The sequence below is a fragment of the Sceloporus undulatus genome, chromosome 6 (assembly GCF_019175285.1).
Source record: "Sceloporus undulatus isolate JIND9_A2432 ecotype Alabama chromosome 6, SceUnd_v1.1, whole genome shotgun sequence".
NCBI lineage: Eukaryota > Metazoa > Chordata > Lepidosauria > Squamata > Phrynosomatidae > Sceloporus > Sceloporus undulatus.
This window is the reverse complement of record NC_056527.1, coordinates 121,889,592-121,916,519: the sequence shown is the minus strand read 5'-3', so window position 1 is coordinate 121,916,519 and position 26,928 is coordinate 121,889,592. Positions and strand designations below refer to the sequence as shown.

Below are 26,928 nucleotides of genomic sequence, written 5' to 3'. Positions count from 1 at the left end.
CTATATGTTACGGCACTCAGGGTCTTAAAATGCTTCCAGCCTTGCAAGCAAGCCTGCTTCCCTGGGCTAATGCTTCCTCATCCCGAAGCACCTTTGCCAGATCTGTCACATTGACGGAAGTCACCTCTGGGATTGACTCGCTAGTCAGAAACTGATTCGATGGGTCTATTTTTGTTGGGACGAATGGATGGGATTTGGGTCCCTCAAAGGTGTTTTCATAAAGAAAGGTTGAGTCATGGAGGTCTCACCTGAGTCGCTGCAGGTGAGTTTTGCTTCTCATTACCAATGGACATTTCTGGTGCCAGAATGACGACGTCTAAAGGTTATCAGATCCGCATTCTTCGCATGCAGTGCTAGCAGCCCTCTGATCTCTATCTTGTGCACAAGAAGTACCTGGTGAACTGGTAGAACACCAACTCTGTCTCTCTCCTTTTTGGAAAATTAATGCATAATTCAGCCCAGAATATGTATCTTCTAGAGATGGAACAGCTTCTTGATCAGGTATGATGACCTCAAAGCCATCCTTTCTGCTTGCCATTGGAGTTTATCACACTAGAAGGAAAATGGGATTTAAAGTAGAGTTAAGTTAGAGAAAACCCAGAAATGCCTGAAGTTTATCACACGACGTCGCTGTTAACGTGGAATAATGCAAAGGGAAACCGAAGTGAAACCAGAGGAAAAATGGCAGCTTTTTACTGTTGGGAAATTCCACATTTTTCTCCGCTTTAACTTTGCATCATTTCGCTTTAGCAGCAATTTGGTGTGATAAAGTTCCTGAATTCGTGGGTTCTGTTTACATTTGAATTTAACTTAACTCTTGTTTACATCCCGTTTTTCCCGTGGGATCTCTGCTAGTGTGATAAAACTCATTGTTTGGAAGAGTCACTGGTAAACATGTCACTTTGGCCAGCAAAGGAGGCCTACATTCATGGAACCATCAGTCCAAAACACACTCCAGAAACCATCCACTTTGAGACGGCTTGAACTGCCCTGGCTCAAGGCTAGGCAATTCTGGGAACTGTAGTTTTGCGAGACATTTAGCCTTCTCCGTCAGAGAGCTCTGGTGCCACAATGAACTACAGTTCCCAGGAGTCCCTAGCACTGAACCAGGGCAGTTCAAGTGCTCTCAAACTGGATTATTTCTGCAGTGTGTTGTGGACCCCAGTTTCCAAAATCTGGGGATGAGAACCGATACTGGAAGCCGCAGCCTTGAGTTTGCAAACCCTGGCCAGAGCTGTAAATACAAGGGTTTCTTAATGATATCTCATTCACAGAGGCTGCATCCACGCTGCAGAAATAATGGGGTTTGGCACCACTTTAACTGCCGTGGCTCAATGCGATGGGGTTCTGGGAAGTGTACCGTGGCAGTTAAAGTGGTGTCAAACTGGCTTATTTCTACAATGCGGGTGCAGGCAAGGTCTCCCTAAGTCAAAGTACAAAGTCAGGTACTTGCTTGAGTACATAGACATGCTCTTTTCATGTTCTTTTTGCCAATTGCACTAAGTGCTCTTTCGAAGGGCACATGTTGTTTCTCTGTGGCACAAAGTGTCTCCAGCCGCACATTAGAATATCCCCCGATTTAGCCTCTCCTCCACCCACATCTTGTCCTCAGTTGTATAAATGTGGAGGACAGGAGAGTCCTTGCAGGCGATCCAAGGAAATGTTCTGTGCAAGTTACTACACACAACAACGCTCAAGATGGTAAGAGGAGCAACGGTTTTGTTTTCTGACTAAATACCCTGAAAGTACCTGAGATCCCTGTTGATCCTGGAAGCTGAGCGGGATCAGCCCTGGTTTGGGTTTGTAGGGGAGACCAGCAAATCTCAGGTGCTTTAGGCTGCATTTTAGAGGAATCAATAACAAACGGTAACAGAAATAACAAAGACTGGGAAACAGGTGAGCCTTCATATGTTGTTTGACTGCAGCAGCTCTAACCAACGCAGTCAGAGAGGAGGAACTGAGGTTGCCATGTGAAATCAGAGATGGGGCTCCTGTGTCCTTTAAATGATGAACCTTTTAAAGGTTATTTTTTAATGTCTCTGTAGAATGAGGAATTTCAGCAGCTGCACGATGAGTATAATTTCCCCCAATGACATCTGTTGTTGTAATTCCCTATTCTACATAAGTCACACTTTCTCAGCTTCAGAGAATGGCAATGGCAAACCTCCTCTGAACAAACATGGCCAAGAAAACCCAATAATAGGGTTGCCATAAGAAGGAAATGACTTGAAGGTGCACGACAACAACAAGAACACAGCTTTTACAAGCGCAGGAGCCTTGTCTCTTACTTCATGTGGCGACCTTAGAAGGAATACTAAGAGCCACCGTCCAACAAAATCAGGAGGGCCATGTGAATCCCCAAACCTATATCCATCATCTTCTCCAGCTACTTATCCAAGATGGCTTTGACTTAGAAGAGAGGTATGTTGATTTTTTGGTGCTAACTCTCACACACTATGCTTCCATGTGCATCCTACTACATGAACATAATGGCTTAATGGCACCAATGCTAAATCAAGGACATTTGTAAAACAACTGAAGACCTTTCTAACTGATTCTTTTTCTAGAGAGTCCTCCTCTGTTTGGCCGTTCTGTCTGTGATCTTGGTCTTGTGTGAAGGAGACTGCTGGCGACTCAAACATACACTCGAGATAGTAAATGGTAACGTTATAAAAGCAGACAACCGACTTCGTCTGTCGGTGTTTTGTGCTTGGAAGCTGCTCAAAAGATGTCACTCTTTTAGCCAATTGAAAGTTTACATTTTCAGTTACAGTGCCCAGAATCCCCAGCTGGTTGGGGATTATAGGGGATGTAGTCTAAAACGTAATTTCCTACCCAGCCCCAAGGTCTTGAAATTCTCTAATTTTGGAAATTTGGGGTATATTTCTCCAATCTTCCAAGCTTTGTATTGGGCATCTCTAATTTCATCCGGACCGATCAAAAAAGTCCATATTGTGTTCCTGTTCTTTTCGATTTTACACTTGTCAAAATAAACTGACCTGGTATTAAAAGTCAGCAATCATTCTGGGAACTGAGATTAAATATTCTGGGATGGTCTCCGAAATAAAATCAGAAAGATCAGGAGCAAAATCCAAGACTTTCTTATCTTTTCAATCAGTCCGGATGTGATGTTGTGTTGTGTGGTCTTGGTGTCGTGATCCTTTTTCTCTGCACTCAGAAGCTGGTTTCCATTGCGCTTTGGAGGTTTGCTGGCACTTCTGTGACGAAACGGAACGATTTCCCTTCTCTTTTAGGTTTCCTGATGCCTCCAGACGAATGCATAGATATTTATGATCGCAGTAAGCATCCGGTGAGATCCAGTTGGGATACGGCTAAATGCATGAAATGCGAGTGCAGCATTTCAGGAATGGAATGCTGTCGCAGAAGGTAAGGAAGAAAGCAAAACGGACACGACAATGTCATCTCTTGGAAAGTGATCTGGCCAAAAGCAACCGGGGAGCGGATCCCTTTTCTGGAAAACGGGGCAGATCTAGTCTAAGGGAGGATTCAGCGCAGATTCAACCAGCCTAGGCTGCTGTCACATTGCAGAATTATTGCAGTTTGAAATCACTTTGAGCTTTATCCCACTAGCGAGATCCGGAGAGAAAAAAATATGAGTTAAACGCAATTTAAGTTAAATTCAAATTTAACCAAAACTTGCAAATTTGAGGAGTTTTATCACACCGAACTGCTTCCAAAACAAAAATAATGCAAAGTTAAACCGCAGTTAAAGCAGAGAAAACTGGCAGCTTTTTACTTTTGGGATGTTCTTGCGGGAAGGGTTGGGGATTTGGGGTTTTTTAAATGGTAATTTTTAATTGTTTGATGTTTTATTTATACCGTTGGAATCCGCTTTGATTCCTTTGTGAAAAAGTGGGAAATGACAATAAGACTTGTCTGATAAAATCTGGCTCAATAGATAAATTTAAAGAGGATTGGCATCCGGTGCAGATATATTTGGGGAGGAAAAACTTTGTCAATTGAAAACCAGAATAATAATAATATCATGAAGTAGCCGGATAAAGAAGCAGACGGACCTGAAAATAATGATAGATTTCAGAGATACTAGAAATAGATTAAATCAATGTTACTAGACTCAGGGACATAACAGACAAAACTATTAGCCTCAGTTTTGCAATGATATAATTTGTTAAGGACTGCAAATGCAGTCCTTAGTTTGAAATCAGGATAACGTTTCAGGGATCTTATAGAAATATCTCACATAGCGGCTGCTATGACTTTTGGAAACCATTTGTGTGGATATGTCTGATCATGTTCTATATTGTATATGTTTGTTTGTGTTTTGTTTTTGTTTTTTGGGGTGTACATTTTTTTAATATAATAAAGAATACACATATATATATGTATTTCACAAAACTACAAATTCCAGAACTGCATAGCCTTGAGCCACGGTAGTTAAAGCGATGCCAAACTACATTGATTTAGCAGTGCAGATGCAGCCCTATGTAAACTGAACTGGCCCTTGGCATTGTTTGCACTTAGGATGTGGTTGTGATCCTATTCAGTGCATCGGCCCCCAAATTTTGTGAAGCCCAGCTCCTTAAAATCAACAATTAAGGGCTGTCTGAGACAAGGGAGAGAAATGGAACAATGTAGCAAGAAAGAATGACAAGAACAACAAAAAGAAAGTCAAATGGGGTGTGGGAAGACAGAATTGAGTCGCGCCTTTGAGCTATGGTTTATTTTAGCATAAGCTTTCATGGATATTAAGCCACTTCTTGAGATGCCCTGATGGAGGTCTTTACACAGAGGCTGGATGGCCATCTGTCAGGGATGCTTCCATTGAGATTTCATGCATGGCAGAATGGGGTTGGACTGGATCAGGGCCCTTTTTGGGGTCTCTTCCAACTCTACGATTCTATGATTCTACAGCTTGGATATTTAAGTAGAGTTGCATAGTTCGGGGAATGGATTCAGAAAGTAACCGAATACGGGGCCTCGTTCCCATTAACTTTTAAACTGGTTTGCAAATTGGTTTGAACCGCTTAAAATGATCCTGGTTCCCGCTTAATCCAAATCGCCGAAGCGATTCTGAGAGAAGGAACATGCTCCAGACCCATTCAACCCACGCCTTTTTGACGCTGATCTTTTCCGCTTCTTTTTCAATCAATCAATTCCACGCAAGTGTGAACCACAAGCGGATCGGAATCGATTCAAATTTCCCCTTCCGCCAGCTGGAACCGAATAATTTTGAATCGATTCATTTGTGAACAAGAACCACAAGTGGGTTATTTTGATGCCAGAAAAATGTGATCAGGACAAGTGTAGTGTAAACCAGGGTCCAATGTCGAATCGATCCATCGATTTGGATCACACACCGATTGATGTGTAAGTGGGAGTGAGGCCTGGGAAGACACCAGTTTCAATTCATTTCTTTGAAAACAGGCCTTGCAAAACCTGGCGGTTGGCCATCCCTTTCCAGAGGAATCTTAATCACCAAAAAGGCAATGAAGTAACTCTGGCACCCTTCAGCTTATTTTATCTAATCTTTTTCCTTGACCGTCCTCATTCCTGGAGGATGGAGGTTCTGGGAACTGTAGTCCCCTCCGAAACGTTCTTAGTATTGGGAATGGAGGCAAGATTGAGATTATAAATTGCGTCTCCCTTATCTGGAATTCCAAAATACTCCCGTCCTGAGACAGGGACGCCTTTGCTTTCTGATGGTTCAAGGTGCACAAGCTTTGTTCCATGCACAAAACTATTACAAGTATTGTGTATACAATTACCTCAAGTTATGTCTATCATCATCATAATAATTAATAAATTTATTAAAAAATAAATGTATTCTTTATTATATGTGTATAAGCTGTATATAAAACATAAATGCATTTCATGTTTACACTTGGGTCCCATCTCCAAGATATCTCATTTGCTCACCTAAAATCTTGGGAGATAAAGTTTGCTAAACTAAACCGCGAAGTGTCTTTAAATGGCTGGCGCAACCCTGTTACAAACTTTGTTTTAACCTTGTCTTCCTTTTCGTTTTAGCGACTGCGAATCCACCTAAAAGTCTTACCAGACGACCACAATATTCTGCAGCTGTTGTTGCTGAGTTTTAAATAGGCTCCTTTTGGAGAAGAGAACTTCAATAAAGCAGCTCTTCCTTGCATCTCTTGGCTTCTCTTGCTCTTTTTCTGTAGCAAACATGAAAAGGGTGTAATGATTTTTACTGAGCGGAACGGAGAGGCAGAGATCCCTCTGGACCGAAGGATGGGAGGCTTTATCAGTATTGCTCTTTCTCCTCCGTTTACTTAAAAACAAACCAACCGACCCTGATTTCTTTCCATCCAGTATAGGATGCTATTTGCAGATTTGGATAGGTTCTTATCAAAAGTGAATCAAACTGAATTTGCACCCGTCGACACCGACTAAATCCAATCGATATAGTATTCCCAATGTGGATGGGATCACATTAAATGAAGTGAAGAAACACACACAAACAGTTCTTGCCTTCTCTATTACTACAGTCAGCCCTCCTTTTTTTAATCCACGGATCCAAGCATCTATGGCTTGAAAGAAAAGTATAAACTCCAAATAGCAAAACTTGCTTTTGCCATTTTATATAAGGGACACCATTCTGCTGTGCCATTGCGTTTAATGGGACTTGAGCATCCACAGATTTTGTTATCCATGTTGGTCCTGGAAACAAATCCCAGCGGATAACAAGTTATAATGGTGGTTTTTGAACCATCCTGGGCAACTCATACACTTATTGCATCAGGAAAGAAAATGGAAGTTCAGTCTGGTAGTAGCGCCTTTTTCTGCGCCTTATTGCATGACGTCAATGTAGCGCTTCAGTTCTCTTCCCATTGGAGATTGTTAATGTTATTAATATTAACATTTATTTATAGAGCATTGTAATATTTGCACAGGGCTTTACATAGTAGGAATCAAAATACAATAAAAATAACAGCAACAGATAATGAAAAACGTGCCTCACAGCATACAATCTAAAACATCAATGTGCAAAATTAAGATTGTCGTAAAAGCAAACCCTTTTTCTAGCTGGGAAAATCCGTTACACAAAAGATTCACTTTTGCCACTATCTTTCATCATGGGAAAAGAACTGAAGAACTATGGCCTATGCAACCCTAAGGCAAACCTAAGCTGACTTGAATCTCATTTTGGGACAAAGATGGGATGAACATCCCATAAATAAAATAAGTAAAATAATGAGGTTTTCTTGGCAAGATTTGTTCAGAGGGCGTTTGCCATTTGTCATCCTCTGGGGTTGAGAGTGTGTGACTCTCAGTGGGTTTCCATGGCTGAGCAGGGATTTGAACCCTGGTCCCTCAGATTCCTAGGCAGCATGGCCTAGTGGTTTGAGTGTTGGACTATGGTTTTGGAGACCAGGGTTCGATTCCCAGCTTGGCCATGAAACCCACATACTCTCAGCCTCAGGAGAAGGCAATGGCCAACCTCCTCTGAACAAATCTTGCCAAGAAAACCCCATCTTAGGATTTTAGCAGGGATGTAGCCAGGATTTTAGGAAGGCGGGGGGGGGGGGTCCAGACTAAGTGCCACCATTATAATGGGGCTTGGGCGCGGTGGCGCAGCAGCATGCACCATTCATTTTTCTAATGGAAGGGGGGGTTCTGGACCCCAAGAACCCCCCTTGGCCAAGTCCCTGGTTTTAGGGTCATCATAAGTTGCAAATGTCTTGAAGGCGCACAACACACACACACACACACACACACACTCAGGTTCCTTTGGGGTACGATTCAAAGATATAGACATGTTAAGTCTGTAGAATCAGTATGGAGAGAGATCTTGTAGCACCTTTGAGATTAACGGAAAGAAAGAAGTTGGCAGCATGAGCTTTCCTAGACGTAAGTCTACTTCTTCAGATGCATTTGGGGGAGTGGAAGCCAGGAACAGACAGACAGACAGACAGACAGACAGACAGACAGACAGACAGACACACACGTGTGTGTGTGTGTATGCTAATTGCATCTGAGAAAGTCAACTGAAGTCTAGGAAAGCTCATGCTTCCAACTTCTTTCTTTCAGTTAGTCTTAAAGGGCCTACAAGAGCTCTCTAGTCCAGCACTCCAACCACTACACCGCACTGCCTTTCAGAGAGCCAGCTGAGCGACTCCAATCGCAGAGAAGCCCCTTCTGCCTCTTAAGACCCTGGAGAACAAGCATCAAAATACCCGACTTTCTCCTAAAGTGGAGAAGTGACCAAACCAGGCCAGGGTCAACTTCTTCCAAAGATAATGCTCAAGGCAACTGCGTCACTTTCTGTGTCATAAGAGCAAACAGGAATCCCTTTGCACACTTATAGTTAAAATCTCAGATCCAGCATGGTCTTGAATCTTATCTCGCCATTGTGAAAAGGTGGAATGTCAGAAAGTATGTAGTAGCCCAGGTAGAAACCAATGCCACTCTTTGTATCTTTACAGGCCCCCATCGATGACTTAGAAACTTCCCATTCTGGTTTGGCCATAATAGGAACATGATCCTTTATGTTGTCCGCTTTACAAGAGTCCTCTTATCGGCACGTCAATCGCTCCTATAGGTGATAACGCTTTCTGTTTGACCATAGCTGTGTTTACAGCGCAAACACCGATGTGTTGAAAATCAAATATTTCCCCATTGGATTGCATACCTTGAAATGTGAGCTCACCAACGGCAGGAGGACGCTTTCTCCGCAGCCTCTCCTCCTTTGGGTTCCTATAAATTGCAGAAAGAATTGTCAATGGAAATCGGAGAGAAAGCTTCTTCGGTTCCAGAATTGCCTTGTTTTGTTGGGAAGACTTCTCCATTAGCGCAGGAAAAAAGTCAGGATGGTAAGTATAATGGTAACTCTCTTATTTTTCCTGATGGCGGTTCCAACTTTTGGGAACCTAGTGTGAGAATAAATAAAGGTGAATAGTCCTTCCAAACCTTATTATGGATATGGTTTCGATTTCTGATCCGATTCCCCGCCTTGTTTTCTCTTCCAGAAAGTTCTCCTCGTCCTCTCCATCTTGTCCTTCTCCTTGGCACTGTGCCACGCGGCTTGCTTCTTCAACCCTTTGGAAAAAGAGGCAAATGGTAACGCTGTTCTGTTCTTTCCAGCAAAATATAGTTTTGTGCTTGGCACATGCTTTTAAAAAGAACATTTGCCAAAAAAGTTTTATGCAGACAGATTCCGTCTAAATGTTTTGGACTGAAACTGTCAATGGTCCTGACCTACAGATAGTATTGATGGGAGTTTTAATGCAAAATATTGAAAGTTTTGGATTGTGCCCAGTCTGTTTTGTTTTTGTTAAGGAGGTGGGATGGCTAAGTTGTGTTAAACCTGCCTTTACTGTAAGAGCTGGCAATGTGCAGCCTATGGTCCAACTGTGCCACCCAAGGCCCCCAAAGGGTCAACCGTCTTTGCTCCTCAAATTCCCTCTAAGGTCCTGGGGACATTCTTGCCATGTTTTCCCATCCCAGGCCATTTTAGGCCTAGGGCAGGCCCTTTTCTAAAACAAGGGGCCTGGGAGAGCCCCAAACATGGCCCAGGGTTTGAACAGCCATAGAAATGCAAAACTTGTGCGGATGTAATTCCCTGTCTCTGGTCCTTTCTGCAACAGATTGGTTCTGGGTGCAAGTCTGGCCTCATTGGTTTGTTTCTTTACTCCATCGGGTGGGTATTGTAGCTTGAAGATTGGTAGTGCAACTGAAACGATTTCTCCTCCTTTCTTTCTTTCTCTCTCCCTCGCTCTCTATGTAAACCAGGCGTGTGCACTGACCTTTACGATGGCACAAAGCATCCGATCGGCTCAGAGTGGAACACAGCTGACTGCCTCCAATGCTGGTGTAGAGACAATGGAATGGAGTGCTGTCACAGGTAAGCAATTCCAGTCCTCTCTTGAGAAGTGCTTTAGTCGCAGCTGCAACAACATTCCTCCTTGGTTTGAAGGCCAAGGCTGAAGAAAACTGGATGGAGAAGAAAGGGGGATATGTCTAATCCTGCAAGCCATAGCTTCATGTGGACCCCCTCCTCTCTTCTTGTAAAATTCCTTCCCTACTACTCTTCCATCCACCCAAATAGAGGAGAGAGGAGAGCTTGGAAAAATTACTTTCTGGACTATAGTTTATCCAGTGTTTGTGGATGAACATAAATAGTGGTGCTTCCCAACCTTTTCTATACCCCACACCCCTTGGAAATGTTTGATTCATGTCCTCATCGACTACAAAGATAATATCACCTTGGAAGATGAAGACGTTTCATTTCTAATTTTTGAACCCAAATTGAACCGCATACAATCCTGCAGGTGAACAAAGTGAACTTTAAAAAATAAGCATTTGAATCAACGCACAAAATGCAAATCTAAATCAAGCAATTAGATCCAGAACAAGAAATGTGTGATGACTTGTCCACTCTTTGCCGCACCCCCTAAACTCCATCTCACATTCCTTGGGTATGTGGGCACTCCAGGTTGGGCACCCCTGGTATATAGAGAGATGGGTTTCTCCTTCAAAGTTTGGACTAAGACCTGGGGGACATTTGCTACTCCATTAATATGAAAGGTGCCAGCTGTCAATGAAATGCATGCCCATGCTAGGATGCTTGTGCATGGGTCTCACCATGGATAGGTTGGGTTGGCATCCCATGAAGCCCAAAAGGATGGTATGCATTTGCAACTCTGTCCTATGATAAACTTTCTGAAGGGTTACTTTCTCGGAATATATGGGTATGTTAACCCTAAGCCCATGTAGTTCTATGTTTAAACACGGTGGAGGTTGCTATTCTCTTCAGATATCCAAGTGTCCCCCCAGACCTACCATAGCGGCACTGAACCCTGTCATCCATGGCCATTTGTGTGTTGTGTTGTGTATTTGTGTGTGTAATCTCAGATGTATCTGGCTGTGCCTCCCATTCTTTTTTCCATTTTCTTTTCTTTTTAGATATGGCGGAGTTGTAAGCGTTGAAGGATGCACAGCCGTCGTCGACCCCGAAACCTGCAAATACAAGTTCTATAAGAATGACGACCCTTCAAAGCCTTGTTATGATTAAACACATGATGGGTTCTTCTGTTTCCTTCATGTATGAGGATTAATATGAATAAACCAGTCACTCAAGCAACTCAGCCTGGCATCCTCTCTGTGTCCTAGATATCTCTAAATTCCCTATTTTCAATATTTCAATCGATATTTTTGGACTGATGCATAACAGATATAATCTGTGGATGGTTAAGGAGATGGAGTTATGGATGTTGTGCCATTGTACATCCTTGTGCTTTGTTGCACCGTTGACCCTCTTTAAATCACTTTCCAATACAGCTGCGGCCCATAGTTTCTACTTGGGAAAGTAAGTGACTTCAGTTGTAAATCTTTCTGTAAGTTGTCTCATTAACAATTAAACAGAAACAAATGGGCAAACTATCTCCTTGAAAAACCAACGTACTGAGAGAGTAAATCATTCAAACTCATTCCTATCATGGAAGGAAAAAATGCTCATAGGAACTTGCAGGTTTGAATCTGTAAATTATTTCCAATTATCTATTCTTGGTCAATTATTGAGGGGAAAATCTTTGGCCTGTTACAGACTGCCAAAATAAAGCTGCTTGGGGTCTCTTTGGAGGTATGCTGTTTAAATGATGCATGCACCCTAAGAATCCGGAAGCTGCACCAATGCTGCCCTCCAGTGCTTAGGAATGGAGTGTGGCTTTGGCACGACCTCTGGACTCTTAGGACCCATGCGTCACTTAAATAGCATACCTCCAAAGAGACCCGAAGCAGCTTTATTTTGGCAGTCTGTAACAGGCATTTGTAATGTATGTTTTGTTTCGTAGGTTTGTTGAAACACTACAAGATTGGAGTAATTTAAAAGAAAGACAAAGTTGCAGACTGATAAAGGCTCCGTCTGCGTTGTAGAAATAATGCGGTTTGACACCACTTTACCTGCCATGGCTCCATCCTACAGACTCTTGGGATTTGTAGTTTTGTGAGACATTTAGCCTTCTCTGTCAGAGAGAGCTCTGGTGCCACAACAAACTACAAATCCCAGGATTCCATAGCATTGAGCCATGGCAATTAAAGCAGTGTCAAACTGCATTGTTTCCTGTAGTCAGTTGTGGCACCACGGCTCTCTGATAGAGAAGGTTTATTGTGTCACAAAACTACAAATCCCAGCATTCCAGAGCATTGGGCTATGGCAGTTAAAGTGGTGTCAAACTGGATTATTTCTGCAGTGCGGATGCAACGTAATTAGATGATTGTTCCAGCCCAGACAATGGGAAAACAAACATTCAGTGTTATAAGCAAAGCTTGGAAGGTTTTATTTGGGAGGCGAAAGCTTTGCGGTCTTTTCTCACTGTGGATTCTGTTGCACTAAATTGCAAAAGCTTGTGAATCGTGCTTTCAAACTGCATCCCTTGCTTCACCCCAAGCTGTGTAACAACTGCATTTTGATTTCTTCTGCGTTCATAAGGTCAGTGGCCTTGCTATCGCGTCGGCAGGACCAGTCCGACTGCAATCCCCAGATTTCTCTCCAACGGCAGACTTTCCTTGCTTTAAAGAGCTCTTTGGATTATGTGTCAAAACAGAGATGATGCTCAACTTGTAATCAGAAACTATTACAGCACATTTTCCTATTGGAAGTTATTGCTGAAACATTGTCCAAGAACTTGCACCAGTAATGTGAAAAATGCAGCCAGGAGTTGCATATGCGTTTGTCCTGCCATAATATGTTGGGTTATGTTATGGGTTGTGTAGCGATGGGGTTTATGGTTGCAATGCTATTTTTTTAGAAGGGTGAGCTCAGGAAAAAGTAGAGTTGAGGCAGTTTCCCCAGACAAGTTTTCACTCCAAAAAATCCAGAGCCCTCCTTTATGTTGTTTTTCCCCCCACAATGTTCCAGCGATGGTTGACAAGATGTTCATACCTTGGTTTCATCGTGTCCTTTATCAGCATCTCCGCATCTGATCCAAGTGGCGAGAGCTTTCATCCTCTCTATGCAAAGCAAGTAGCTCTTTAATCGGTAGCAAATGCTGCCTTCTTTAAAGGCTTTGGCCTGGGTACATTGACTCCTCCAGAAGAACAGGGCAATGGGGGGCATCTTTTCCATGGCATAAATATTCATGGCAGGTTCTTATGGTAGGTGGGGAAAACACTGTCTTGCTGCCTGAGCCATTGCGTCTTAGCAAGAGGAGTTGGCCAGCCAAACACAGAGCATCCAGGATGGTAAGGTTTTGGTCTTGGTTACCTCCAACAGTTTGTGGCATTGAGGTCGGTGAAGATACTGGAAAGTGTGATATAGGAGGCTGAAGGACGGAGCTGTAATGCCACTCAAAATAGTGATGGGGAAATACACGAAAGGCCCAAATCATCTTGGACTCCTGGTCCATCTCATTCAGACCTTTTTCTCCCCAGGGACTGAAAGTGTTACCGTTTTGATGACAGTTTCCTAAATCCTCATCTAGGGGGGACCATAATAATGAGAAGCAGTCCTTTGGAAGAGGTAGCGTGGTTTGAGTGTTGGACTACGACTTTGGAGATCTGGGTTTGATTTTATACTTTGTCCTTGGTCAAGTCACACACTCTCAGCCCCAGAAAACAACATAATATATTTGCTTTAGGGTTGCCATTGAAAGGCATGCACAACAAAGTCCTTTGGAAGCCCTGGTTTTGAGCAAATGCAGTCAGTTGGCATAGCTGCCTCCAACCTTTCCCATTGTAAAAATACTCCCAGTTTGGTTTTGAGCATAAAAACAGGAATACAGGAATAATTGTGGAATAAACCCATAGAAACTGGTTTTCAAAATCTGCTTTAAAAAGGGGACATACTAAAGTTCGTGGATGCTCCTTTCTGCCTGGCTCTTCGTTCTGTTCATGCTAAAAATAAGAGGAGTCCCTGAAGTCCCATTCTTTGTATCCCCATCAAGTTAGCTTCATCTGAGGTCAAGGAAGCATGCAAAGAAGGGTGCAGAGTAACCTTGTACCTTCTTTTGAGTTGTGAAAAGGGACCCATAATCAGCATCTGAACCTTGAGATACATAGGGGAAGGTGAGGATGCCAACGTCATGGAGGTATCACCAATCTTGTTATCAAGGCGGCTGGATCTTTTCTGCAATAAGGGTTAATGCACCTTGGATACAGCTTTCAAAATGTCTATTAAACTCCAGAGCGGATTCTCTATAGTCACGACATGGGAGATACTAGCTATCGCTGTATTTTGCCAAACTGTACAGTGGTCTGCTACAGTCAAGCATCGTTTGAAGCTAAGATACCATACATTCATCACAGTCTGAGCAATGAAAAGGAGTCTTATCGCAAAATTAACACAAAACAGTTTTGTCTGAGGGAAGTTCAGGACTTCAGGAAACTTCCAAAGCACTCCAAGCATGATTCTGTAATTTAATCTAAATTTTAGAGGAACTCTGAGAAGTGTTGTTGTTTGGGTCCTGCAAATACCTTGCAAAACTCCTTTAAACATCTGGAGACATTGGTGCCACCAGCCTGCATGGATTCCTGGCATTAGCCGATAAATCCCATCCCAAACCTAGCTTCTCATACTGGCTGGTTGTTGTTGTTTTGCTTCTCTTTCAGAAAGTCCTCTTCAGTCTGATCATCTTGTCTATATCTCTGGCTCTGAGCAATGGATCTTGCATCCGTCATCCCATAAATACAGAATTGAGCAATGGTAATATCAACCAGTTTGTTTCTTTGGATAAAGGGTCATTTGATGGTAGGAAATGGTTTGTCGGGAGGAAGTAGGATAGGTATCTCCCCTTCCAAACAGGGGCATCACTAGATGCTTGACACTCGCTTGGGATCAGGGGCCACAGAACTGTACATATAATAATAATAAATAATAATAAATAATAATAAATTTTATTTATAAACCGCCTTTCCAAAGGATCAATGTGCACATTACATCCACAGTCGTACCATTGACCCCCTTTCCTCTTTCGAAGGGTGTTGAGAGCCTTTTGTCCAAGCCCCCATGGACAGAATCAATGGGATGGAAATCTCTGCCATACAGATTAATGCAATAATAATAATAATAATAATAGTAATAATACCTCCCATAAGGGACTTGGAGATGCCATTCTCCTATTGAACGTTGTAACGGAGGCACTCACTATTAACCTGTGATTTCTTGAGCTGCTTTTTGCTGATCTTCATTGGTCTTGGCTTGATGGCTGTAAAAACTGAGAGGAATTCCCCTTCCAGATGCGCTGGAGCCTTCGGCCAGCTGTGCCGATCCTTACGACGGGCGCAGTTATCCCTTGGGTGCCGTGTGGAATACGGTCGATTGCCTGCAATGCAAATGCGAGGAACGTGAAGTCACATGCTGCCTCAGGTGAGTCCAGTGCCTAAACTGGCACTGCATTTATACCTTTCTCATAGGGCATCCTGCCAAAAGCAATGGGGAAAGCAACCAGTTCTCTTTGCATGTTGGACAGAGCAATGCAGAGCTGGAGGGGGGCCTGGAAGCCCCAGAGCATCCCACGGATATAGCCGGGGGGTGGGTGGGTCCATGGGGTCTGGACTCCCCCCTTTGGTTAGATACAATGAATGGTGCATGCCACTGCGCTGCTGCACCCAATCCCCATTATAATGATGGCACTTAGTCTGGACCCCCTCCTTCCCAAAATCCTGGCTATGTCCCTGAGCTTCCTCAGCATGATAGCACTTCCAAAGGCTTTCATGATAAGAGTCGGCCCTCCACATTTGCAGCTTTGGTTATTTGAGGCTTTGATTAATATGTTTTCTCTAGTGCAACTCTGCTGAAAATAGAGTTGGGTTGGGGGACTGTACAGATGGGGGGCACGAAGCCGTTCCTTTCGTGGCCGGATCGGGGCTGTGGCAGCCTCATGTTGATCTGGTCTCTGGAGGGCACAAAAAGGAACTGCAAAATGCATCTCCTTTTTGCACCCTCCAAAGGGTGCCATAGCTGCGGTGGCACAGCTGTATGTCGTCCCTTCAGCACCACGTCATTTGGACACGGTGCTGGAGGTGCGTCACGATACTCCGTGCATCGCGGAGCAGCGCACAGCATCATAGATTAGATAGTGATTAGATAATGGGTGTTGATGTTTTAATTGTTGCCGGCTTTATTTTTTTTTAACCAATTCCGTTTTATATTATTACTTGTTGTTTATATGTATTTTGTAGATTGTACGCCATTGGCAGGTTTTATATTTTTATTGATTTGGTTATTTGTATGTAAAGCGCTGTGTACATTTACAGCGCTATAGAAATAAACTATAATAATAATAATAAGTCTTGGCTCCTAGTGAAATGTTAAATGTACAATTCATGTGTCAAAGAAGAGAACCTTTAAAAATCTGTAATATTTTTGTTTTTAAAAAATCATACTTTACATATCATTTGTTTGTTCAGATATCCTCAGTACGCATCGTTTCCTGGATGTGGTGTGATTTTAAATGCAGAAACGTGTACTTACATCGTCCATGAAATTGGAGACCCCTCCAAGCCATGTACCCCGACCTCTTAATGGGAGCTGAATAAATGACACAGTCGAACCTTTCTCCCGGTCTCTCTCCTGTTTCCATTGATGCTTGTTCAGTCAGTCTTCTGGATCTGCAGGCTCTGCATTCACAAATTCAACTCCAGGCCAAGTGTATAAGGTGCCTATGAAACATATATGAATTTCATGTTTGGACTTGGGTCCCAGCTCCAAGGTAACTCATTATGTATATGCGAATATTTCAAAATCCAAAACCCACGTTGCAAAAAAGTCTGGTTCCAAGCATTTTGAAAAAGGGGGGACTCAACCTGTATTTGCTTACTGATAGGGAATTTGAACCTGAATCGTAAACCTGCACCTCATTTTGTTTCCAATGACAGGCAAACGTCTTATATGTAATTCATCCCAGTGGGCCCTCATGCATTTCAGAGCTGGAACAACACAGAGACATAAAGAAAAAGGAAGAAAGGAAAGGGGAGATGAATTGTGTGGCCTCCACTCTAGACATGATCCAAGAATCCCTTTTGTATTGATCAGAGATGGGATTATACCATAATAAAACATTCATATTCAATTTGATGGTGCAACAGGTGGGACAAGGAGACAGTGTTTGCCTTCAGTAAAGATCTCTCCTGTGTTTTGCTATGATATCACTTTTGTTGCATGGTTAGAATTGAGCATCTAGCGCTCAACTTTTCCACGAGGAATCAGTTTAAAAGATGGCTGATTCTTTGCTTGCTCTTCATATGTGGCCGCAATAACAATAAACGTTGGCCATATGGCAAAGCGCAATATCTAAAATCCACAAAGCAAGTGTTGTCTTTATTGGGCCAACCCAAATGGGCAACAGACACCAGTGTAAACCTCTGAGTATGTTAGAAATTTGGCAGCTCTCCATTTAGTTCCTGAGAAAACAAACATTACTGAATTCTGAAGAAATGGATTTCTCCACACCAAACAGTTTTCAATTACACTTTGCCTTGTAAAAGGTCAGGGCAAAGGAAGCCCTTCCCATAGTTTTGTGTGCACCTCCTCTCTCTGCTGGCTTATATTTGGGAGGAAAAGGTCCCAGAGATAGCAGCAACAACTTCACACTCGCTCCAGATCAGAGGTGCCGTTTTCGTGCCAATTGGGGTACATAGAGAGAAGCCAAGATGGTAAGTAAAATTGTTTGGTCTTCTACTATAGCTGTTTTTCTTTCCTTGGATCTGGGCTGGATCATGGTGCCGAAAAGGCTGCAGATTTAACATCAAGCAGCCTGGGGCTGTGCAACTATACCCTCCAGCATTTCACTGATGAATGACGCTCGACTGGCACTCAGTATGGATCCATGGCAGCAAGAGGATCCCATGTCAGTGAGGCAGTAAATCCAGATTATACAGTGGGTCCTTGGTATCTGCTGGGGTTTGGTTCCAGGGCTCCCCATGGATCCCCAAATCCATGGATGCTCAAGTCTCATTATCTATAATGGCATAGTAAAAATGTTGTCCCTTATGGAAAATAGCAAAATCAAGGCTTGCCTTTTGCAATCCGTATGTTTTGTAGGATATTTGCAAACCATGGTTGTCTGACTCCATGGATGCAGAGGAATTGTGAACATTAAAGGTACCGAATCTATTTTGGAGATTTTGGTGATGGTGGTGATTTGCCATCAAGTGATGGAAAGCCAATGAATGAGAGACCTCCAGGATCACCAACCTCTTTGCTCACATCATGCAGACTGAGAGCGGTCATGTTTTCCTTGACCGACTCGATCCATCTGTAATGCAGTCTTCCTCTTTTCTTATGGCCTTCTCATGATATGCTCAAAGTATGAGCCTTATCATACTAGATGAGTCCCGCTCAGAAATGGGATTTTAAAAGTAGAAAAAACCCGCAAATGCAGGAGGCTTTTTATACATCTTTGCACCAAACAGAAATAACACAAGAATAAAGCAAATAGAAAGTGGATAAAAACGACACCTTTTTACTTTTGGGAAGTTCCCCAAATAATTTTTTTTCTTTTGCTCAAAATAAAAACTGATGTTAAAACCCATCGTGTCTGACTCCCTTCCCACTCCGTCATGCGCACCTGCAATGTTCCGTCTTTTCCAGAAATCCCTCCTCTGTCTGACTGCCATGTGCATCATGCTCAGCGTCTGCTCTGGATTCTGCTTCAGGGACACACTCAAAATGAAGACTGTGGATGGTAATGTTTTCACTGTTGGGAATGAGGTGTCAGTGCTTTTAAAGTGGTCTTCCTTACTTATTGAGGTCACTTCCCTCTTTTCCATCTGGCGTCCTTCTCACTTGTCGAAGTTATTCCTTTGGCTTCCTTTTCACCTGTCGAAGTTACTTCCTTATTCCTTTGGCTTCCTTCTCACCTGTCGAAGTTACTCCCTCCTTCTTTTGGCTTCCTTCTTACCTGTCGAAGTTATTTCCTTATTCCTTTGGCTTCCTTCTCACCTGTCGAAGTTACTTCCTTTGGCTTCCTCCTCACCTGTTGAGGACATCTCCCCCTTTTGCTTTGACCTCCTCTTCATCAGTTGAGGACACTTTCTCCTTCCTTTGGCTTCCTCCTCACCTGCCAAGCTTACTTCACCCTTTTATTCCCCAGGAAAGTCGGTGATGCCAGATGAGTGCATCGATGTTTTTGATGAAAGCAGGCACCCCATTGGGTCTGTCTGGAACTCAGCTGAATGCATGAGATGCTCCTGTGGCACCGACGGGATGGAATGCTGTGCCAGGTAAGCCAAAGGGGAAAGAGCATTTATTGCCCACATTTTCGTTGGTGATTTCTGTGAGTTCCCTCTAGAAGAGGTTGGATGCTTCTGCCACATAACCAACATCTGTATCTAATTTAAAGCCACGGAAGAAGAGTTGTGGATGGAGAGGCATTGCTGCGCATGTGCAGATGCGCATTCAAGTATGGTCATTCAGTTACTCACATTTATTATACATGACCGTAGGTCATCCTAAAAAAGGATAGGTGTGGTATAAAAATAATAAATAAATGGTGTATGAAAACATCACATTTGAGATGGCATTCAAACCAGATTAAAAATTAGAACCTTCTTGAGTGACACATATGTGACAATCTTTATGGCAATACATAGTTCATTCCGTTTCATTTGAGATTACTTCATATTTCTATTCTGTCCTCTTGTGTGGTTGGGTTGGCACATGTCTTGGCTAAGGCCAATGGAAAAGTTGTGGCTCTTCTAAGTATAGTGGGATCTTTATTATAGAGTAAGAATTTAGTCTTTTGACTTGCTGGTCAAGAATCTTTACCTTGTAAGGGTCCTGAAAGGCATTTGTTCCTAACCTCCAGATGACAAGGGACTGCTGAGCTTTGCAAGTCGGGGCAAATGTTGACTGAATATCTGTTCTCCTCTTTGCGTTTCAGGTACGGTGGGACTGCCACTCTCCAAGGGTGCAGAGGAATCGTAGATCCAGAAACGTGTGAACACAAGTTCTTTGAAGATGATGACCCCACTAAGCCATGTTTATCCTCAGCATCTTAAAAACAACATCCCCTTCCTTTCCATCACAGCAAGTATGGGCAAAAGGCTGTCTTGGGGTCACATGTGGCCCTCGGGCATGTTTTTGTGGCCCTTGACACGTCCAGAATTCATAACCCAACCTTTTTTTGGACCAAAACAGTGACTGAACTGCTGCTCCTGGAATGGTTTCAATGGGCTGCAAGATCTCCTGGACTCTTTAATAGCAAAAATTACTTTCTTTCTTTTTTGAGAACCAGAAGTAGACTTCCAGCCACTTTGGTTTTCTTGTTTTATTTTATTTTGATTCTGTTTTGTAATCCTTGTAGACCCCTGAGGGCCATGGGACATACAAGTGGCTCATAGATTTGCCATAGTTGGCCATATCCCTTATCTAAGATCTCACTTTAGCTCAGTGAACATCCAGAGTTTGCAAGGAATGAAGAGACTGTTGCTGAGCTGGTTCTGCAGATGCAATTGCAGGGCTGTCTTGGATAAAATACAATAAAAATTATACTAAACCTCTGTGGATCAAAATGAAAGTCTTACACAGTAGCGCATGTACCCTCACAGTGGTCCCCAGACCTGTCACAGTTGCCCACTCCTGATCTATGGAAACCTAAATAAACCAGTCAATCCCACAACTTGATGTTCCCCTTGCTTATTTTCTATATATGATGAACAGGGATTCAAGGAGGATGTTTGCATTTTGGTTGCCTGAAATGAATTCATGCTTCTTTTAGTTCTCTTTAAGGCAAGATCCTCTGCTCAGGCCACATCCTCCGATGCTGGTCTTTTTCTCTGAAGGAAGCCCATTTGCCCCTGAGATTCTGAGGCTGCCTCCACACTGCAGAAATAATCCAGTTTGATACCATTTTAACTGCCATGGCTCAATGCTATAAAATTCTGCAGATGGGTTATGAATCCCCACTTGGGCATGGAAACCCACTGGGTTACATTGGGCAAGCCTTATACATTCAGCCTTGGAGAAATGCAAACCTCCTCTGAACAAATCTTGCCAAGAAATCCCTCTGATCTTGTTGCCTTTGGGTCACCCTAAATTGGAAATCATCTGAAGGTACATAACAACAACATAACAACGTAACAACCACTAAAATCCAGTAAAAACTATATGAAGGCCATCAAAACAACACATCACAACATTAAAAGCCTATCACAGTCAACTTGAAAGTTCATACAAGTGATTTTTCCTTATGGGGTTTCCCAGCTGTCAGAAATCCTGAACAGAAATCTCTGTGATGGTGGGCATTGATTAATTTTACTTACACTTAGCTATATAGCAAAGGCATTCAGAAACCTTGCTAGTGAATTGCAAAGATGCATACCAGGATGCACACCAGACATGGGAGAAAGAAGAGGGAAAAGAGCACTTGGCTTGATAGTGGTACTGAGGTTGAAATATAATGGCTGAAAAAGCACAATGATTCATGTTCTTAATGCAAATTAGTAATAGGCATAATTATAATAATTTGCACAATATGTAAATCAAATGCCCAGACATGAGGGAATGGAATATGGCAACCTGGCCTGGGTCACTTGGCTGGCTTCCCTATGTAGTCATATAACAGGAGCCCTTGACTGGATATGGACTTTCCAGAACGACCCAATTCTAATCCCCGCAGATATATTTCCACTTACAAAAATGTAAGTCACCAACAGGACTCTGGTCGGGATTATGATTTTTCTTTCCATTCCTGTCTATAGAGCAACGGTGCCTGAGATGCGTAAGAGAGATGTGGGCATGTATGAGACAGAACTGGTAGCTTTTCCAGGAAACGGTTAGATTGCTTGCCCAAATGCACAGAACATGGCCTTGCCCTGTTTATTGTGAAATCAGATTCACCCAAATTGGTTGGATGAGGAAGCACTGAAAGAACTGTTTCACTTCAGATGCTGCGTTTTGCTGACTTTGACACTCCTGGGCAGGATATACCAGGCTACAGTTGGGACTCAAAAGACCCCAGGATCAGTTGCCAGCCTTATCAGTTTTAACCTCTGAACATGATACGACTCTTCCAATGCTCCCTTTATCTCTGCAGTAAACAAACACCAACAAATTCTGGAGAAAAAAATGATATCTTCAGTTTAAACATTATTAGGCTGTCCTGTTCTTTAATCCAAAACGGCAAAACAAACAAGGATGTGATTCACCCATTTTCCTTTATTAGGTATCTTTGCATACCACTGGTGCTGGCACTGGGGCCGTGGGTCCCTTCACTCTGAGGTCTCAAGGTGTCCAACCATGCGACTGAGATTGCGCACTTCATTCTGATCTCAGAAGTGAACAACTCGTGACAGCGGTGGCTGGGCATGAGAACCGAGGGCTAAGGTAATGTGGGGATGTTGGGGTAGCTCTGGGGTGAGGATACTTTGGGCTGCCCCCAGATTTATCTAGCCAGGGCAGACAGGACCATAACCAAAGCGGGAGTATAGCTCTTTTGTGCCCTCGAGTTGTCCTTAACTCCTGGCGACCCTATGGATAGGACCTCTCCAAGAACCCCTGTCCTCCACTGCTCTGCTTAGGTCTTGTAAATTCATACTTAACTGAGTCCATCCATTTTGCATACAGTTTCTTCTCTTTCTACATCCCTCGATCTTTCCTAGCATTATTGCCATTTCCAATGATCCATGCCTTCTCATGATAAGGCCAAAGTGTAACAGCCTCAACTTCATCATCATGGCTTCCAAGGAGAGCTCTGGTCTGATCTCTTCCAGAACCCATTTATTTGTCTTTTTTAACTTTAACTTTTTTAACTTTAAGATTCTAACTTTAGTGTTCAGTTCTTTGTCATTACTTTTTGGGATCTTTTCTAGTTCTCTCATAGCTGCCCATCCCCTTCCTAGTCTTCTTCTCATTTCTTGAGATGCGGTCCCAGTATTGCTGAGCAAGAAGAGGCTAGTATGATAAGGTCCTACGTTTGCAGGCCTTGACTATAGCTTAGGCTGCCGTACATTGAAGCTGACTTGACAACAAACAACAATGATATTGGGCTCTTGACTGTAGGTTGGGAGGCTTCAGGCAGAGGCAGGAGAACCACACCAACAGGTCACCACTCTTATCGCCATACGCCCTTGAGCTGGATAGAAACTTGGCCATTCCTCTCTTAGTTCTCAACAAAACAAACATTGGCTAATTGGGAAGAAAAGGATTTCTTCACATCAAACAGTTTTCTGGCACACTTTGCCCTGTGCGACATTAAGGCACAGGAGGTCCTTCCCATAGTTTTGCACTTCCTCCCTGCGGGTATATATTTAGGGAGAAAGGATCCTCTGACAGTAGCAACCACCCCAGACTCATCCGGGATCAGAGGTGTTTATTCTCGCCAACCAGGGTCTTTCAGAAGTCCGTAGAGGGAAGCCAAGATGGTAAGCAAAACTATGCCTTCCTCTTTCCTTACTGCTTTCTGCTTTTCCTGTGAGTCTCATCATCTCATGCTATCCAAAGTATGAAAGTATGTCTGACTCCTGCCCCACAATGTTGTCTTTTCCAGAAATCCCTCCTCTGCCTGGCTGCCATCTGCATCGCCCTCAGCGTCTGCTCTGGATTCTGCTTCTACAAAGGAGTTACAGTAATTGTGAAAGAGGATGGTAATGTTTTCATGGTTGGAAATGAAGAGGTGTCAATGCTTGGATAAAGTGACCAGTGATCCTTTGAAGTCACTTCTTCTTTCCTTTGCCTTTCTCCTTATCTCTGGAGGTCACACACAACATCTCCCTTCTTCAAGACATTAGTTAGTCTTTGGGGTCTCTTTATCTGGGAAGGGAGCAGCAATGGGTCTACAACCACAGTCATATTGGTTGGCTTACACATGAGAGCCATCCTTTAGGGGCTCTTGTAACTAAGTATAGGTTAATTTCATTTGCCGTTCCCCGGTCCCTGCATTGCAGTGGAAGGTTTTCCATAGTCACCTCTGCTTCCAGAATTCTGCTGGAGCTGAAGTCTAACTGGATTTTATCCCTTAGGAACGAGGGTGATCCCAGAGGACTGTGCTGATGTTTTTGATGGAATAAGGCACCCCATTGGGTCTATCTGGAATTCCTCTCATTGCATGAGATGTTCCTGTGGCACAGAAGGAATGCACTGCTGTTCCAGGTAAGCAAAATGCACAAGAGAATGTATTACCCCAATTTATTGTTGCTAACTGCCTTTGAGTCTACTCTGACTCATGATGGGTGAGCATCTCCAAAGCTCCCTCTCCTCCACTGCTCTGCTCAGGTCCTGTAAATCCAGACCTATGGCCTCCCTGATGGAGTCTAGCCCTCTGCCATGTTGGCCTTCCTCTCTTTCTGCTCCACCTTTCCCAGCATTATTGTCTTTTCCAATGAGTTGTTCCTTCTCATGACGTGACCAAAGTACGACAGCCTCAATTTGGTTGTATCGGCTTCCAGGGAGATTTCCGGCTTGATCTGTTCAAGGACCCATTTGTTTGTCCTTTTGGCTGTCTGGAGTGTCCCTCAGCACTCTTCTCTAGGGCCACGTCTCAAATGAGTTGATGTTGTATCCACTTTCTTCACTGCCCAGCTCTTGCATCCATACACAGTGATGGGAAATACAATGGCTTGGACAATAGTGCTCAGTTGTATGTTTTTAAGCATCAGGTTATTTCCTAGTTCTTTCATAGCTGCCCTTCCCAGTCCTAGTCTTCTGGGGGGGGGGGGGTTGGCCAAATTATTTGTGCATGTATGAGTTCCCTAGAGAAATGGTTGGACACTTCTGCCACATGCGCAACATCTGTATCCAATGTAAAGTCACAGAAGCAGACCTGTGACTGCAGAGCCATTGCATATGCAGATGTCCATTCAGGTGTGATGCAGCTGGTTGCACACACTGTTTCCCATTCATTTGTCTCTCCACTTGTTGCTTAGCATTGCCATTTAACACAGCAGAATCACCTGTCTCTTTCTTTGTATTCACCATCTTTGGAAACCTTTGAGTGTTGTAACTGTGCCTTGCTTCATTTATGTTTCATATATACATAAGTTAATTTTATACAATTTATAGTTATATTTTAAACATTTTTGTGTGTGAAACAATGTTTGTGTCGACTGAACCACCCGGAAGCAAAGGTATCCCTGTCTCAGCCACCTCTGTGGACAATCTGGGATTCTGGAATACAGTATTTTGGATTTTGGAATTCTGGATAAGGAGACTCAACCTGATGCTTGTTTTTAGGCCTTTCCAAGTCATTCTAGCCCTCCCCGCATTTTCTTTTAGTGACAAGATCTTTAGTAGATTGAAAAATAGAGTTCCTTAAAATATTGTTGCAAGGTAGGTGGATACTGATTGAAACCTGTTTTCTTTTTACGTTTCAGGTACGGTGGTGTGGCTGCTGGTCCGGGATGCAAAGCAATCTTAGATCGAGAAGCGTGTGAATATAAGTTGTACAAACTTGATGACCCCACTAAGCTATGTTAAACCCAACCATCTTAAAGACATCACCCCCTTCCTTTTTGCCATGGCAGGAGTGGGCACAAAGGATGCCTCGGGGCCACATGTGGCTCCTAGGGATGTTTTTGTGGCCTTTGACATTTTCAGAATTCACAGCCCAACCATTTTTGGGGCTGGAACAGTGAGTGAACCTCTGCTCTTGAAATGGCTTCAATGGGCTGCAGGGTCTCCTTACCTAAGATTTGAACATGCGTTTCCTATCAGTTTCCCATGCTAGATGAAGCTCACTTTATCCCAGTGAACCTCCAGAGTTTGCTCAGAGACTGTAGCTGAGCTGGTTCTGGAGCTGCAATTGCAGAGTTGCCTTAAATGATGCTAACCTTCTGTGGATCAAAATGAAAGTCTGACATGATAGCCCATGTGCCTTCTCCGTGGTCCCTGGACCTGTCAGAATTGCCCATTCCTGATCTATTGGAACTTAAATAAACCAGTCAAATCCCACATCTTGGTGTGTCACTTGCTTATTTTCTATGAATCATGAATAGGGTTCAAGGAGGATGTTTGCATTCTGATTGCCGGAAATGAATTCATGTTTCTGTTTGTGGTATCAAACTGCATTATCTCTGCAGTGCAGATGCACCCGACATCAGAAGCACTATGCTACACAACAATGTGGGGACCAAAATAGTTGACACCTAGAGTGCTTATAATGTTGTGTTCAGAACAACTGAACTGTTATTTAGCTCTGATCTCACAGTACCCAGCCATAGCCATCCCCTGGTCATACCAAATAATCTTACACTCCCTGAGTCTCATCTTCCACCAAGTAATATGCTACCCACATTAATAAGATAGCAACTGAAAGCAAAAAAGGGGGGGTGAGCATCATTTTCAATGGATATTTAATCCACATTAAAGGGGGGGCATTCAAATCACTTGACATTTAATCCATCTGAATAAAATTTTAACTGAAAGGGGGAAAAGGATGGTTGTTTCCAATGGACAACTACCTGGAGAAAGCATGTTCCAACTCGACAGGGAGCCTTGGAGCAAATGAGTACATGAAGCGTTGCAGAATAAATCAGCAAATCATTAAGCCAGATGCAAGCGACACCTGTTCCAAATGCCAAAGGACTTTGGCCTGTGCCGAATTGATTGTCTTTACTGCTGTTATCTTTGCAAAACAGGGAAGGCACAGAGTTACAAGAAGAACCGGAAATGGACTTTCCCCAGAATATATGTCCTCCAGGTATCCTGAACTACAACTCCCATTGTTCTTGACAATTTCCTTGCCATACTAGCCAGTATGAGAGGATTAAGCTCTGACTAGAACCATAGGAAGGACAAAGGACAAACTCTGCCCGTACCACAGTTTTGACCAGAGCTTGGAAAAGTTACTTTTTTGAACTCTGTTGTTATGTGCCCTCAGGTCATTTCTGATTTATGATGACCCTAAGCCAAAGGTTGGCAACGTTGCCATTGCCTTTACCTGAGGTTGAGAGTGTGTGACTCCCCTAAGGTCACTCAGTGGGTTTCAAGGCTGAGCAGGAATCGAACTCTGGTCTCCAGAGCCATAGTCCAACACTCAAGCCACTACGCCACAC

General features: G+C 43.2%; 4 protein-coding genes across 4 annotated transcripts; all 4 read left to right on the top strand.

Annotated features, from left to right (window-relative positions):
- Positions 1-178: 178 nt before the first annotated feature.
- LOC121934837 (small serum protein 5-like) lies at positions 179-6,129 on the top strand. The gene is made up of 4 exons (XM_042475722.1): positions 179-262; positions 2,568-2,661; positions 3,255-3,387; positions 6,010-6,129. The coding sequence occupies exons 1-4, from the start codon at positions 236-238 to the stop codon at positions 6,026-6,028; spliced, it is 273 nt and encodes a 90-aa protein (XP_042331656.1). The 5' UTR covers positions 179-235; the 3' UTR covers positions 6,029-6,129.
- A 2,505-nt stretch (positions 6,130-8,634) lies between these two features.
- LOC121934836 (small serum protein 2-like) lies at positions 8,635-11,109 on the top strand. The gene is made up of 4 exons (XM_042475721.1): positions 8,635-8,813; positions 8,970-9,060; positions 9,733-9,844; positions 10,906-11,109. Exons 1-4 carry the CDS (start codon positions 8,811-8,813, stop codon positions 11,012-11,014), a joined length of 315 nt encoding a protein of 104 aa, XP_042331655.1. The 5' UTR covers positions 8,635-8,810; the 3' UTR covers positions 11,015-11,109.
- Positions 11,110-17,437: 6,328 nt separating this feature from the next.
- Positions 17,438-20,558, top strand: LOC121933250 (small serum protein 5-like). Its single transcript, XM_042472707.1, has 4 exons — positions 17,438-17,592; positions 18,530-18,623; positions 19,032-19,161; positions 19,821-20,558. The coding sequence occupies exons 1-4, from the start codon at positions 17,590-17,592 to the stop codon at positions 19,936-19,938; spliced, it is 345 nt and encodes a 114-aa protein (XP_042328641.1). The 5' UTR covers positions 17,438-17,589; the 3' UTR covers positions 19,939-20,558.
- A 2,582-nt stretch (positions 20,559-23,140) lies between these two features.
- Positions 23,141-25,825, top strand: LOC121933251 (small serum protein 2-like). Its single transcript, XM_042472708.1, has 4 exons — positions 23,141-23,301; positions 23,427-23,523; positions 23,899-24,028; positions 25,249-25,825. Exons 1-4 carry the CDS (start codon positions 23,299-23,301, stop codon positions 25,349-25,351), a joined length of 333 nt encoding a protein of 110 aa, XP_042328642.1. The 5' UTR covers positions 23,141-23,298; the 3' UTR covers positions 25,352-25,825.
- The last annotated feature ends 1,103 nt before the right edge of the window (positions 25,826-26,928 follow it).

Bases quoted from the DNA above. Each gene is read 5' to 3' on its own strand.
- LOC121934837 (XM_042475722.1), top strand. From the start codon at position 236: ATGGAGGTCTCACCTGAGTCGCTGCAG. The intron at 263-2,567 runs GTGAGTTTTGCT...TTCTTTTTCTAG, and splicing joins TCTCACCTGAGTCGCTGCAG to AGAGTCCTCCTCTGTTTGGC. The intron at 2,662-3,254 runs GTAACGTTATAA...CTTCTCTTTTAG, and splicing joins TACACTCGAGATAGTAAATG to GTTTCCTGATGCCTCCAGAC.
- LOC121934836 (XM_042475721.1), top strand. The intron at 9,061-9,732 runs GTAACGCTGTTC...TATGTAAACCAG, and splicing joins TTTGGAAAAAGAGGCAAATG to GCGTGTGCACTGACCTTTAC. The intron at 9,845-10,905 runs GTAAGCAATTCC...TTTTCTTTTTAG, and splicing joins GGAATGGAGTGCTGTCACAG to ATATGGCGGAGTTGTAAGCG.
- LOC121933250 (XM_042472707.1), top strand. The intron at 18,624-19,031 runs GTAATGTTTTCA...TTTATTCCCCAG, and splicing joins CAAAATGAAGACTGTGGATG to GAAAGTCGGTGATGCCAGAT. The intron at 19,162-19,820 runs GTAAGCCAAAGG...TTTGCGTTTCAG, and splicing joins GGGATGGAATGCTGTGCCAG to GTACGGTGGGACTGCCACTC.
- LOC121933251 (XM_042472708.1), top strand. The intron at 23,524-23,898 runs GTAATGTTTTCA...TTTATCCCTTAG, and splicing joins AGTAATTGTGAAAGAGGATG to GAACGAGGGTGATCCCAGAG. The intron at 24,029-25,248 runs GTAAGCAAAATG...TTTACGTTTCAG, and splicing joins GGAATGCACTGCTGTTCCAG to GTACGGTGGTGTGGCTGCTG.